At 37.9% G+C, this 11680-nt stretch overlaps 2 protein-coding genes across 4 annotated transcripts; one reads left to right on the forward strand and one right to left on the reverse strand.

The window, feature by feature from the left end:
• The first annotated feature begins 208 nt into the window (after positions 1 to 208).
• On the forward strand, positions 209 to 6683 carry ndor1 (NADPH dependent diflavin oxidoreductase 1). Of its 3 annotated transcripts, none has more exons than XM_051893589.1 (15): positions 209 to 365; positions 879 to 1020; positions 1189 to 1266; positions 1361 to 1458; positions 1618 to 1716; positions 2484 to 2585; positions 2687 to 2890; positions 2973 to 3100; positions 3226 to 3443; positions 3544 to 3651; positions 3959 to 4073; positions 4213 to 4359; positions 4700 to 4818; positions 5923 to 6017; positions 6188 to 6683. In XM_051893589.1, exons 2-15 carry the CDS (start codon positions 886 to 888, stop codon positions 6330 to 6332), a joined length of 1791 nt encoding a protein of 596 aa, XP_051749549.1. In that variant the 5' UTR covers positions 209 to 365; positions 879 to 885; the 3' UTR covers positions 6333 to 6683. The 3 variants fall into 3 exon arrangements, with proteins under 3 accessions (XP_051749549.1, XP_051749551.1, XP_051749550.1); XM_051893591.1 differs by having other exon boundaries at positions 3229 to 3443; XM_051893590.1 differs by lacking the exon at positions 209 to 365 and adding an exon at positions 470 to 573.
• Positions 6684 to 7264: 581 nt separating this feature from the next.
• On the reverse strand, positions 7265 to 11085 carry ntmt1 (N-terminal Xaa-Pro-Lys N-methyltransferase 1). The gene is made up of 4 exons (XM_051893593.1): positions 10919 to 11085; positions 9236 to 9410; positions 8483 to 8735; positions 7265 to 8346 (listed from the first exon to the last, which is right to left on the reverse strand). Exons 1-4 carry the CDS (start codon positions 10963 to 10965, stop codon positions 8090 to 8092), a joined length of 732 nt encoding a protein of 243 aa, XP_051749553.1. The 5' UTR covers positions 10966 to 11085; the 3' UTR covers positions 7265 to 8089.
• Between the last annotated feature and the right edge of the window lie 595 nt (positions 11086 to 11680).

Consider the following 11680-nt stretch of genomic DNA (forward strand, 5'->3'; position numbering starts at 1 on the left):
GGTCAATCTTGATTGGTGAACGTAAGACACGATTCTATTGGTCAGTTTCCACTGGAATGAGAATGAGGTCTCTGCGGAACAAAAGTGGGCGTTCCTGTATTTGTGGGTGTTTTCAAACTGGTGGGTGTTTATATATCATGCAATGAAAATATTCCCCTTCACCCGACCCCACCCCTAAACTCTACCCACACTCTGACGCGGGCAAATCAGGTAACGCTCTCAAAAACGCCCCTCTGTTTATGGCCTCGCCCGCTGATCATTAGTGTCCTGCAGAGACCTGTACTTGACTGGAATGCCAGGGCTTGTTCTTCTGACTGTGCGTTGTGAAGTGGCGAACAGAAGAGAGGAGAATTAATATCATTTAGGTATGTTTGCAGATATCTAATCATGAATTTTAGCTCAGGTTTGACAAAACATTCATGTGGCGTGAATGAATTTCGCAATTGTCGTAAAATGACTGAATTCTGCCGTAAAGCGCTCCATGACAACATGCTGGTGTCCCAATGAAGTCTGTTTTACAGTCAGTCATTACTGTCAATATATGTGCTGACGGTAGTGAGAGTGTCACTTAAGGTGCTTACATTTTTAGGCACCTCTTACACGATAGCATATTTTCTTTAACGTAGATCTCGAAAAGATGCAGGGCGTTGCATGAGAAATGTCACGTAGATGGTGGATGACTGAAAACTGTCATTTGACCTGCCTTCACATCCGTGGGCTTTACAACAAACTCACCCATGCCTTTTGATCTCATTATAAAAAAGTTCCAGTATTGAATAGTATTTTTATCTGAAGCCGATTGATAAAAATAATAATAATAATAATAAAAAAAAAAACATAAAAAACATTATTGCACTTATTTGCCTCTCTAATGCCAGTGTCAAGATGAGCATCCACACTCTTCTGGTTCTGTACGGGAGTCAGACGGGAACAGCGCAGGACACAGCCGAGCGGATCGGCCGTCAGGCGCAGAGGAGGCGGATGAGAGTCAGAGTGGAAGCCCTGGACACTTACAATGTGGTCAGTACACGTTGCTTACACAGTCTGCAGTCATACACAGACATGCGAAGCTTTGCATGGTGTGGGGGTTATAAGTTAATTAATAATAGTATATATAATATAGTTAATATATAGTTAAATAGTTCATATGATCTCCTTGCTTTATGTTATTATATGTCTCCTCATTAGGCCAACCTGATCTCAGAATCTCTGGTAGTGTTTGTCTGCGCCACCACAGGACAGGGGGACCCTCCAGACAATATGAAGGTCAGTCTACAAACAACAGAATTTCGCTTATAAACTATATTTCACGCATTACATATATGTAAATGTTAAATATTTTTATATTTGCTTCATATAGAAATTCTGGAGATTCCTGTTCAGGAAGTCGTTGCCTGCTGATTCTCTTTGTCGGCTTGACTGTGCTGTGCTTGGCCTCGGAGACTCCTCATATCCGAAGTAAGATGACAGATGTTCTGCTTACAAAGCCTTCATTATGCTTTGATATGTTGATATGATATGTTATGTAAGTGTAAATTCTTTAGAACTGAGGACATAAATGTTTACAGGCTGCACAATATGATTGATACAACAAGACCTTTTCGGTCAACTTTCCAGGTTCAACTTTGTTGCGAAGAAGCTCTATAAGCGTTTGCTTCAGCTCGGTGCAAATATGCTTCTGCCTGTTGGACTGGCTGATGATCAACATGATCTGGGGTGAGCAGAGGTTTCTCATACATACTGACCAAATATCTCTGTTATTCTTCTGTTGTAATACCAAATTTTATGTTATAGGGCAAACCACATTCAATAATCTTAGGGTCCCTTAATTAAAGGGTTAGTTCTCTCAAAAATGAAAATTCTGTCATTAATTACTCACCCTCATGTCGTTCCACACCCGCAAGACTTTCGTTAATCTTCGGAACGCAAATTAAGATATTTTTCATAAAATCTAATGGCTCAGTGAGGCCTCCATTGCCAGCAAGACAATTAACACTTTCAATGCCCAGAAAGCTACTAAAGACATATTTAAAACAGTTCATGTGACTACAGTGGTTCAACCTTAATGTTATGAAGCGATGAGAATACTTTTTGTGCACCAAAAAAAAAAAAAAAATAACAACTTTATTCAACAATATCTAGTGATGGGTGATTTCAAAACACTGCTTCATGAAGCTTTGAAGCTTTACAAATCTTTTGTTTCGAAGTCAGTGGTTCGGAGCGCGCATTAAACTGCCAAAGTCACGCCCCCCAGTGGTGAGCCACTGAAATTTCGAAACACTTACGACATAACGAAGCCTTGTTTACTGAAATCACGTGACTTTCGCAGTTTGATACACGCTCCGAACCACTGATTCGAAACAAAAGACTCGTAAAGCTTAGAAGCAGTGTTTTTGAAATCTCCCATCACTAGATATTGTTGAATAAAGTCATTATATAAGTTCGCATTCTGTACAGCTGATATTTCTTTTATTGCTCCTCAGGTCGGATGGTGTGATTGACCCCTGGTTGCTTTCGTTCTGGCAGAAAACCCTGTCTGTCTACCCTCCTCCAGCTGGCCTCGCTCCAATCCGTGAAGAAGAAAAGTATGAATGGCACATAATCTAACACCTATAGCTTCAAAACACTTAGATTACTTAAATGAAGTATATAACAATTAATATAAAATGTCTGAAAATCTTTTCAGACTTCCACCCCGATACGTTTTCCACTTCCTAGATGAAGTTCCAGATAAGCAAACTGAGCATCTCCAGACACCTGATAATAAGGCTCCTCCTACCTCGCTGCAGCCTTTTCCAGCTCGAGTCGTGTTCAATCAGAGAGTAACTCATCCCTCACACTTCCAGGATGTCAGGCATATTGAGTTTGACATCACAGGCTCCAACATCCAGTGAGCAGTATGAACCATTTAAAATAACATATAGAGATGACATCACAAAATGGTATTAAAAGATTGTGTCCATCTTTGACAGGTACAACCCAGGGGACGTTGTAATGATGAGACCTTGTAATGCAGCAGAGGATGTGGAGCAGTTCTGCCAACTATTGAAACTTGACCCTAAGTGCTACTTCACACTAACTCCCACTGACAGCAGCACAGGTAAGGTTTAAGATGTTAAGTATTACTTAACCCGCATTTTAAACATCTTCTTTTGTGTCCCACATAAGAAAGAAAGACATACCTTTTAAAGTCTGAAAACGTCTGTGTTTTTCTCCTTTCTGTAGCAGCAGTTCCTGCACGTCTTCCTCAGCCCTGCTCCGTTCGCTTTCTAGTGGAACAGTTCCTGGACATTTCTGCTGTTCCACGTCGTTCCTTCTTCGAGCTGTTGGCCACTTTTGCCACTAATGAGCTGGAGCGTGAAAAACTTTTGGAGTTTAGCTCTGCTCAGGGTCAGGATGCTCTTCACTCCTACTGCAACCGACCCCGCCGAACAGCCCTGGAGGTCAGAGGTCACATTGACTGTTAATGTGATATAATACTAGTACAAGTGATATTTGAACAGGTTTTGTGATCTCTTTAACCTTTATACTCTTGTTGATCAGGTACTAACAGACTTCCCACACTCCACATCCGAGTTAAGCTTTGACTACTTGTTGGATCTTTTTCCAGAAATTCAGCCTCGCTCCTTCTCTATTGCCTCTTCTCTCTTGGTAAATCATTTTTAATGTATTTATTTATATAAATATTTTTTTTTCTTGAAAGATTTGAAAGAAACATTAAAAACATTTTGTAATATTATAAAAGATTTCTATTTCAAATAAATGTTGAACTTTCTATTCATCAAAGAATCCTCAAAACATGTATCATGGTTTCCACAAAAATATTAAGCAGCACAACTGTTTGATAATAATAATAATAATAATAAGAAATGTTTCTTGAGCACCAAATCAGCAGCAGGTTTTGAATGGTATTATACATGTATAGTATTTATATAAATATTTGTGTCTGATTCCACAGCAACACCCTGACCGAATCCAGATCTTGCTTGCTGTGGTGAAATATAAAACCTTGCTTTTTAAGCCACGCAAAGGCCTCTGTTCTTCCTGGCTGGCATCTCTGGACCCCTCGAAAGGTTGGTCTGATCGACCTGAAAGAATTAAGAAGTCAAAAACAGCCAATAATGCAGTCAGACAAATAAAAAAATTGTATGAATCTGTATGAATCGATAGTTTAGAAATTCTGTCTTTATTGGTGTTCAAAATACTGTTTAGGAGATGTTTACGTACCGCTGTGGGTGAAGAAGGGGAGTTTGAGTTTCCCTCATGACCCAGACACCCCTGTGATAATGGTGGGTCCAGGAACTGGTGTGGCTCCCTTCAGATCTGCCATACAAGAGAGGGCTGCTCAGGGGAAGATGGGTGAGTTTGTTGGATTTGGTTGTTATTCAGAAGAGAAAAAGATGAAAAGTGATGGTCAAACATGTATTTTGCGAATAAAGTTTATTGTGAGGTACACTTCCTCCTCATAAGGCCTGATATATTCTGATTTATTTGTGCAGAATTGGGCTAAGGGTAAGAATCAAGAAATGGGGGGGCCTAATTTTTCTAATTATATCTTTGTAATATGTGCACTTAATGGCTAACACTCATAATTTGATAAGTAGTGACCGAATGTGTGCCATGACGCATATTGCTGTTGGTGAGTCTCAGAGTGTTTAGTCATAATACAATCTAACTTAAGCCTCATCTCCTGTTTCAGCTAATGTGCTATTTTTTGGCTGTCGCTCTGAATCAAAAGACTTCTACTGTCGATCAGAATGGGAGGAGAAGGTGCAGGCGGGCCACATGATCCTTGTCACAGCCTTCTCCAGAGATCAGGTCAGATGAGTATTATTTAGCTCTTACCATAACTGTACTGTGCAGGTGTGTCTAATAAGAGAAGGGAGGAACCAGGAACACTTAAGGTGTGTTTGACTTCGTGCGGCTCTGCACAAGACCTGATCAACGTCTGACTTGAAGCAGTGCATGCCGGTTAGAAATTGTGTCTGATTTGAGACCGCGCCAAAGCCAGGTCACTGTGTGACGTTATGGCATCAACATACCACGAGTGCTTTGAGAGCAGACGGCCGACTCAGCCTGCGAGCTTTTCCAGAGAAGCTGCACAAGCTCTGATGACGACACAGCTGTTCTACGATTGGTCGGTTCACTGATTACAATGACGTGTTTTGTATTTTATTCTGACACCTTCAGTATACGTTGGAAAGTTTATAATTTCGTTGTATGTATTTTACAATGACAATAAAAGAAGAATTATGAATTAGAATTATGAATTTCTGCTAATGCTCACAAATTCATGTTTTTATAACAGTGAAAACTCTTTTCATGTAACCATAATGTTATATTTTGTCATGTTTATCAAAATAACACTGATAAAAATACATAGACTCACTTTGTTGGTATGCAAATAGTATAGACTTATGATACTTGTACAGATGGCGCTGTATTAAGCAGTACATGAAAAGTATTTTTGTTGCTTCATGAAAACATTTGTGTATTTGACAAATATTGCATCTAATCCACTTCGTCTGTGATAAAGTACGCAAACACTGCGCAAGCGTCGCTACGGGAAGCAGAAAGTGTTTAACTTGATGGCTCCGTTTTTAATTCTGTCTCTGACTGCAAGCGTCAGCTCTCGCCGATTGGTCGCCGAACACACCTATTGTCTTTTGTCATACGGTAGTATGCAGGTTATCTGGTCATGTGACTATTGAAATCAAATGTGTTACATACTGAATGTTTTTACTTTAACAGAAGGCACGTCAATCTTTTTTAATGTATATGTTGTAATTAATAACATGTGTAACTGAAACATTATAATTACAGTGTTCATTTGATTATTTTTGCAATAATTGTTGCTGGAAATATTTCCTTTTATAGGCTGTGGGATATAATTAGGTAAATTTGAATATGGTTAATTTACAGGAGGATAAAATCTACGTTCAGCATCGTGTGAAGGAACAAAGCAAACTTTTATGGGATCTGATAGCAAAGAAGAAAGCGTTCTTTTACATAGCGGGGTAAGTCTGTTTTTAACATCAAATTAAGGCATTCAACAAAATAGCTAATTTTACTGAAATGTTTACATTTTTATGGAATGTATATGTGTGGTTGGTTATAGAGCAATATTACAGCATATATGAGGAGCAGGACAGAAATTAGCTAACTTTTCCCTTTTTCATAATTCCAGAAATGCCAAGCAGATGCCCACAAGTGTATGTGACGCGCTGAAAGAAGTATTCCAGAAAGAGGGTGGCATGTCTGAAGACCAGGCACAAGAGATGCTGGATGACATGGAGAAAACTGGACGCTTTCAAAGTGAAACCTGGTCCTGATCTCTCCATTAAATCCATTGCCTTAATAAACAAAACATAACCTCAAGTGTGAAAGTGAGCTGAACTGAGATTAAATGGTGTTATATAGTGCTTTGATTCCGCCAACTTTGAAAGGAGAGGGTCAAACCTCAGTTGTGGTCAGACAACTTTCTTCTCCCAACAAGTTTTCCCACTGTCTTTGACAATGTTACAGGGACCTATAAGCATAACTGAAGTTGATACAAATACACACACTACCAGACCATGAATTTGATCTGTTAGAGGTAATATATGTTGTTACTTCTTTAATATTTATTGTATTAATTTGACTAATTGAAGTACAAAGTAATAAAGAAACCAAATCAATAATGACCGAAATATAAGAACTGATTCTTTGTGTAATTTTTCATTGAAGAGTCAAAATGACTTGTTCATGTGGACACAGTGTGGACCAGTCAAAAATGAGTATGGATGTGCTCATTTAGAAAAAAACGTAACGCAGAACTCTTACTGGTATATTTTTACATTAGTGATTCTCAACTGGGGGTCTCTGCAAACTTCCAAGGTGGCCAAAGGATGAATTATATTTATACATTATTAATATAACAAACTATAAATTACATACTAAAAATACATAATCAAGATAATAACTGATATCATATTTCTTTTTATTCCCTAATTAGGGGCCAAGCACCAAATGTACTGTAGCTTTGTAATTGTTAGGTTTTAATTGTTTTTACTGAAGAACATAAAATACATAATATAACCTCTGGAATGAACTGTGGTTAATTCAATATATTAAATTTACCAACTACATTAATTAAATATATCAATAACTTTATAACAATTACAGCAGATAGACCAGAATATCTTTGCAGTGATGGGGGAAGGTAAATATTGTGTCTGAGTCAAAAAGGTTGAGACCACTGTTATAAACAGTTTCATACAAGGACTGCTCCAAAATATTAATTTATTCAAGGCAAAATACAACATGGTTCAGTTGAGAGTTTTCTGTCAACAGCTGTAAATTCACACATATTAAAATGGAACATTCAAATTCTCAAATAAGTTATTAAAAGGTTTTACACACATCGTTCAGTGCCACAGACGTGCTAAACTCTGATTAAATAGTCTTAAAGGGATAGATCACCCCAAAATGAAAATTCTGTCCGTATGACTGTCTAACACAAATGACAACATTTTGAAGAATGTTGGTAACCAGACCAATGACCTTCCATTGTATGGACAAAAAAAAAAAAAAAAAACACTATCATAAATATATTTTATATTCATCAGAGGAAAGTTCTGAATGACATGAGGGTGACAAAATGATGACAATTTTCATTTTAGGCTGAACTATCCCTTCTTTCGTCTTTAGCGCACCCACAGCTAAAAATGAAGCAGTGTGTGAGGTTTACATTTTTTCTTGATTGTTCCTATCTTCCACATATTTTTCCAACCTTGCTGAGTCAGACAGAAGACTTCAAACCGAGGATGAACTGGAGTGTGAAGCTGTTTGGATCTCTGAAAAGCTACCATTCGCCACTTTTACATTCACATTCATGACAGCTATGAGCCCTAGCTGCCATATTACAAACTCTTGAGGTAAAATCCCAAGCTCCCAATATCACCTTCAAGTCTTGTGCCTTTTTAAAAAAACGGCGATCACACTGACAGTAACACGCAGCTTCTTGTGTAGCTAACATTGATCCTAATTTCCTTTGACATCATTGGCTTCAGAACAAAAACACAAAAACATGCTCCTGCAATGCTTGCAGCTATCTGAGCGCTAGAGTGTGAACCTGATAGATCTCCTCAGGGAAGTTCTGCTGCTGCTCCTCACAGATGATGTTGAGTCCAGCCTTGGATACCAGGTGACGTAGTAGATTCAGGTTCCGACACACACTGCTGTCTACATCATCAGGTATTACACCCTCATACGCAACATTATCCTTCACCACAATCAGGCCATCTGGACGCAGACCGCTCCGGCAACGCCTCAGGAATTCCACCAGGTGGTCGTCGGTCAAATGACCTAGAGATACATGGAGCGACTGGGGTTTATTGTGTTTGCAAAACATATTACATCTGGTCAGTTAAACTGTTTCCATTTTATAAAACTGTTCTTATGATAGATGGTGTAGCAAAATAAATCCATTCTATTGGCTTACCAATCACCCACTGAATCCATATGACATCATAACGTTCTGGCTGGGGTTGAAAATCTTGCAGGCCACAGCAGAAGTAGTTCTCCACCCGCTTGCCTTCCTCACCCAGGTATGTACGAGCTTTATCCAGGAACTCCTGCGTCACATCCACTAGGTCCACTGTACGAAAGAGCGGCAGGAGCAGCCGCTTGGTGATACGGCCAATTCCAGCTCCACAGTCCAGAGCACAGCCTGTCCCGGTCTTACCCTGGCCTTCCTGAGAGTAAAATAGGAAACCAGACGATTTCTCATGTACTTTCATTTAAGGTTTGGTGGAAACTGGGGGCAAGATTACCATCTTACTCAATTTTCAAGATATTTCATTCAAATAATCACTATAAGACCTAGCAGTGAACTAGAATTTGGAATAGTAGAATATCAAAAGATTTACATTACCGTTCACAAGTTCCTTACGCTCACCAAGGCTGCATTTATTTGATCAACAATACAGCCTAAACAGTATTATTGTGAAATATTAAAATTAAAAATAACATTTCTATTTTAATATATTTTAAAATGTAATTACTTCCTGCGATGGAAAAGCTGAATTTTCAGCCGTCATTAGAAATTCAGTCTTCATTGTCACATGATCCTTCAGTGATCATTCTAATATGCTCAAGAAACATTTCTTCATATTATCAATGTTTAAAACACTTGTGCCCTCTTACTGACCCTAAACTTCTGAATGGTAGTGTATTATAATGTAGAATTACTCACCCCAAGGAATTTTTGAAGAAACTTTTTGGAGCCATTAATGTCAATGTTGGAAATGCTGCCATAACCTCCCAGCATTCCATCCACAGTGGGCGGGACTTCCTTCCAGTAGTGTTCTGCCTTCGAGTAAAAGGTTGTCTGGTCTTCTATCAAGCAGTCTTCCATCTTTGAGCAACTCCTGACAACAGAGATCAAAAGAAATTAGTTTTACCACATATCTGAGTGATTAAGTCAGAGTTCATCTTCACCATTTATAATGAACTTTTATCTTATTTGCATTTTCATAAACATACAAATTCAATTGTAAGTATACAATTAAAAGTATATTTAATTATATTTCATGTTTCTATATTCGTTATTTTATATTTAAATCAATTTCACAGCAATTGTAGTTTACGTGTAAAAGCATATGCTGCATTAAAGGGATAGTTCACCCAAAAAAAAATTTTGTTATCATTTACTTACCCTCAAGTAGTTCCAACCCTGTATAAATTTCTTTGTTCTGCTGTACACTAAGGAAGATATTTGGAAGAATGTTTGTAACCACACAGATCTCACCCCTCATTGACTACCATAGTAGGAAAAAAATACATGGTAGTCAATGGGGGGCGAGATCTGCGTGGTTACAAACATTCTTCCAAATATCTTCCTTCGTGTACAGCAGAACAAAAACATTCATACTGGTTTGGAACAACTTGAGGGTGAGTAAATGATGACAAAATGTTCATTTTTGGGTGAACTATCCCTTTAAACAGTATGCAAATGCAACTTTTCATTGTATATATGCTGCTTCAGATGAAGCTTCTGTGTATTGTAAAAATGCTTTAGTATCTAAATGCATAAATGAATCAGCTGCAAACTCCATTCTTATAAAACTGTTATACCCCATTGCAATTAGTCAAGTTTTTTGTTTAGTGCTTTTCACAACTCAGAAAATGTTATTGATGCCCCAGTGAGAAAGGTGAATGTGGCAAGGAAAAAAACCTTCTCATATGGCAAGGCACACTTTACAATAAATACACAAATGCCAAATATTATTCATAGTATGTAAAACTAGTCATGTGTTCACTGTCAGTAAGACAAAGTTTTAGTTGTATACTGAAATGATACATTATAATTTCAATGGAATGGTAAAGAGCCAATCCTTTAGCTTGTAATGAGACCTAACAAGCTGAAGTTGTCAGATTCAGACACCTGGGTCCAAATGTATCTCTGCTGTTTGAGCTCAGCTGTCAGGAAGCATCACTTCACAGTAGACTGACAGATAAATGACTGGTAAAATAAGATATTACAACATTTAATCTCCTAACGAAAATGGAAGCATGAATAAATACACATACAGAGGACATACCAATACCCATACCCACGAAACATTTTTAGTCCACTGCATAGACTAAAAATAGGCATATTTACTAAGTAATAAATGGTAATTGAAGAAAGAGCAGTCTGTGTTACTGTTATAGTCTCATTACTTACTGGGTTTAACGTTACTTGGACAAAAAAAGAGCATACATGTGGCCTTGCTAATGTGCTGTCGTTAAACGTGTCTTATCCTTTTGCTATATTTAGGGGTGACAAAAAGTTACACGTGTTGACACACGACCAGCTCTAAATCACACGCTTCCACTGAGTCTCTCTAGCCTGTTTCTGTCTTAACAGAAATTCAGACAGTGAACACTGACGTACCTTTGCTTTCGTGCCCTCGCTGACTGTCGTTTCTTACAATCGGTCATATCACGACTTAACAATTGTAGCAGAACTGCCCCATGAAGGCTTTCCTAGCTCCCCTTGCTTCTCAAAACAGAAATGCCGAACACCGCACGTCATTTCCTTATTTGACTGTCGTGTTTCCCCTCAGCGAATTGTTTTTCATTTGTCTCCATCTTGTGGCTGCATTTAAACCTGCGTACGTGGCTAAGAAACTAATTTCTTAAAGTAGCCTAAATGTGTTTAATTTTTATTCAAAAGCTCTTAAATTGTCCAAAATGTAATGGTGTTTTACGCAATGGTGTTTTTACACAAGGTTAAGGCTGCATAGTGCAGTAGTTCTCACCCTTTTTGACTCAAAGGCCATTCCCCTATATAAGGTAAGATATTTCCTCCAGCATTTCTGCTATAGTTATGATACAGCGGCTTGTTTTAAATCTTTTTTTTTATAATTGTATCATTTTAATTGTATTGACAGTAATATTAATACTGACAGTTAATAATATATTAATTTGAATAAGTTTGCTGAGACCCTCTGGCATATGAGGCATAAATGCAGAAATGGCCTTCTGAGGCGAAGTGATGCGTTTGTGTAAGAAAAATATTCATAATTAACAAGTTATAAAGTAAAATATCTAGCTTCCGCCAGACCGCCTTCTGTATGCAACTAAAAATGAAAGGGTTAATGAAAATATAAGATTATTTTATCATTTACAGACACCTAAAGCATTATCATTTTAA

Source organism: Ctenopharyngodon idella, chromosome 5 (genome assembly GCF_019924925.1).
Source record: "Ctenopharyngodon idella isolate HZGC_01 chromosome 5, HZGC01, whole genome shotgun sequence".
Lineage (NCBI taxonomy): Eukaryota > Metazoa > Chordata > Actinopteri > Cypriniformes > Xenocyprididae > Ctenopharyngodon > Ctenopharyngodon idella.

Bases quoted from the DNA above. Each gene is read 5' to 3' on its own strand.
- ndor1 (XM_051893589.1), top strand. From the start codon at position 886: ATGAGCATCCACACTCTTCTGGTTCTGTACGGGAGTCAGACGGGAACA. The intron at 1,267-1,360 runs GTCAGTCTACAA...TGCTTCATATAG, and splicing joins ACCCTCCAGACAATATGAAG to AAATTCTGGAGATTCCTGTT. The intron at 1,717-2,483 runs GTGAGCAGAGGT...ATTGCTCCTCAG, and splicing joins GATGATCAACATGATCTGGG to GTCGGATGGTGTGATTGACC.
- ntmt1 (XM_051893593.1), bottom strand. From the start codon at position 10,965: ATGACCGATTGTAAGAAACGACAGTCAGCGAGGGCACGAAAGCAAAG. The intron at 9,411-10,918 runs GTACGTCAGTGT...CTCTGTTGTCAG, and splicing joins GCGAGGGCACGAAAGCAAAG to GAGTTGCTCAAAGATGGAAG. The intron at 8,736-9,235 runs GTGAGTAATTCT...TTTTACTCTCAG, and splicing joins TTCTTCAAAAATTCCTTGGG to GAAGGCCAGGGTAAGACCGG.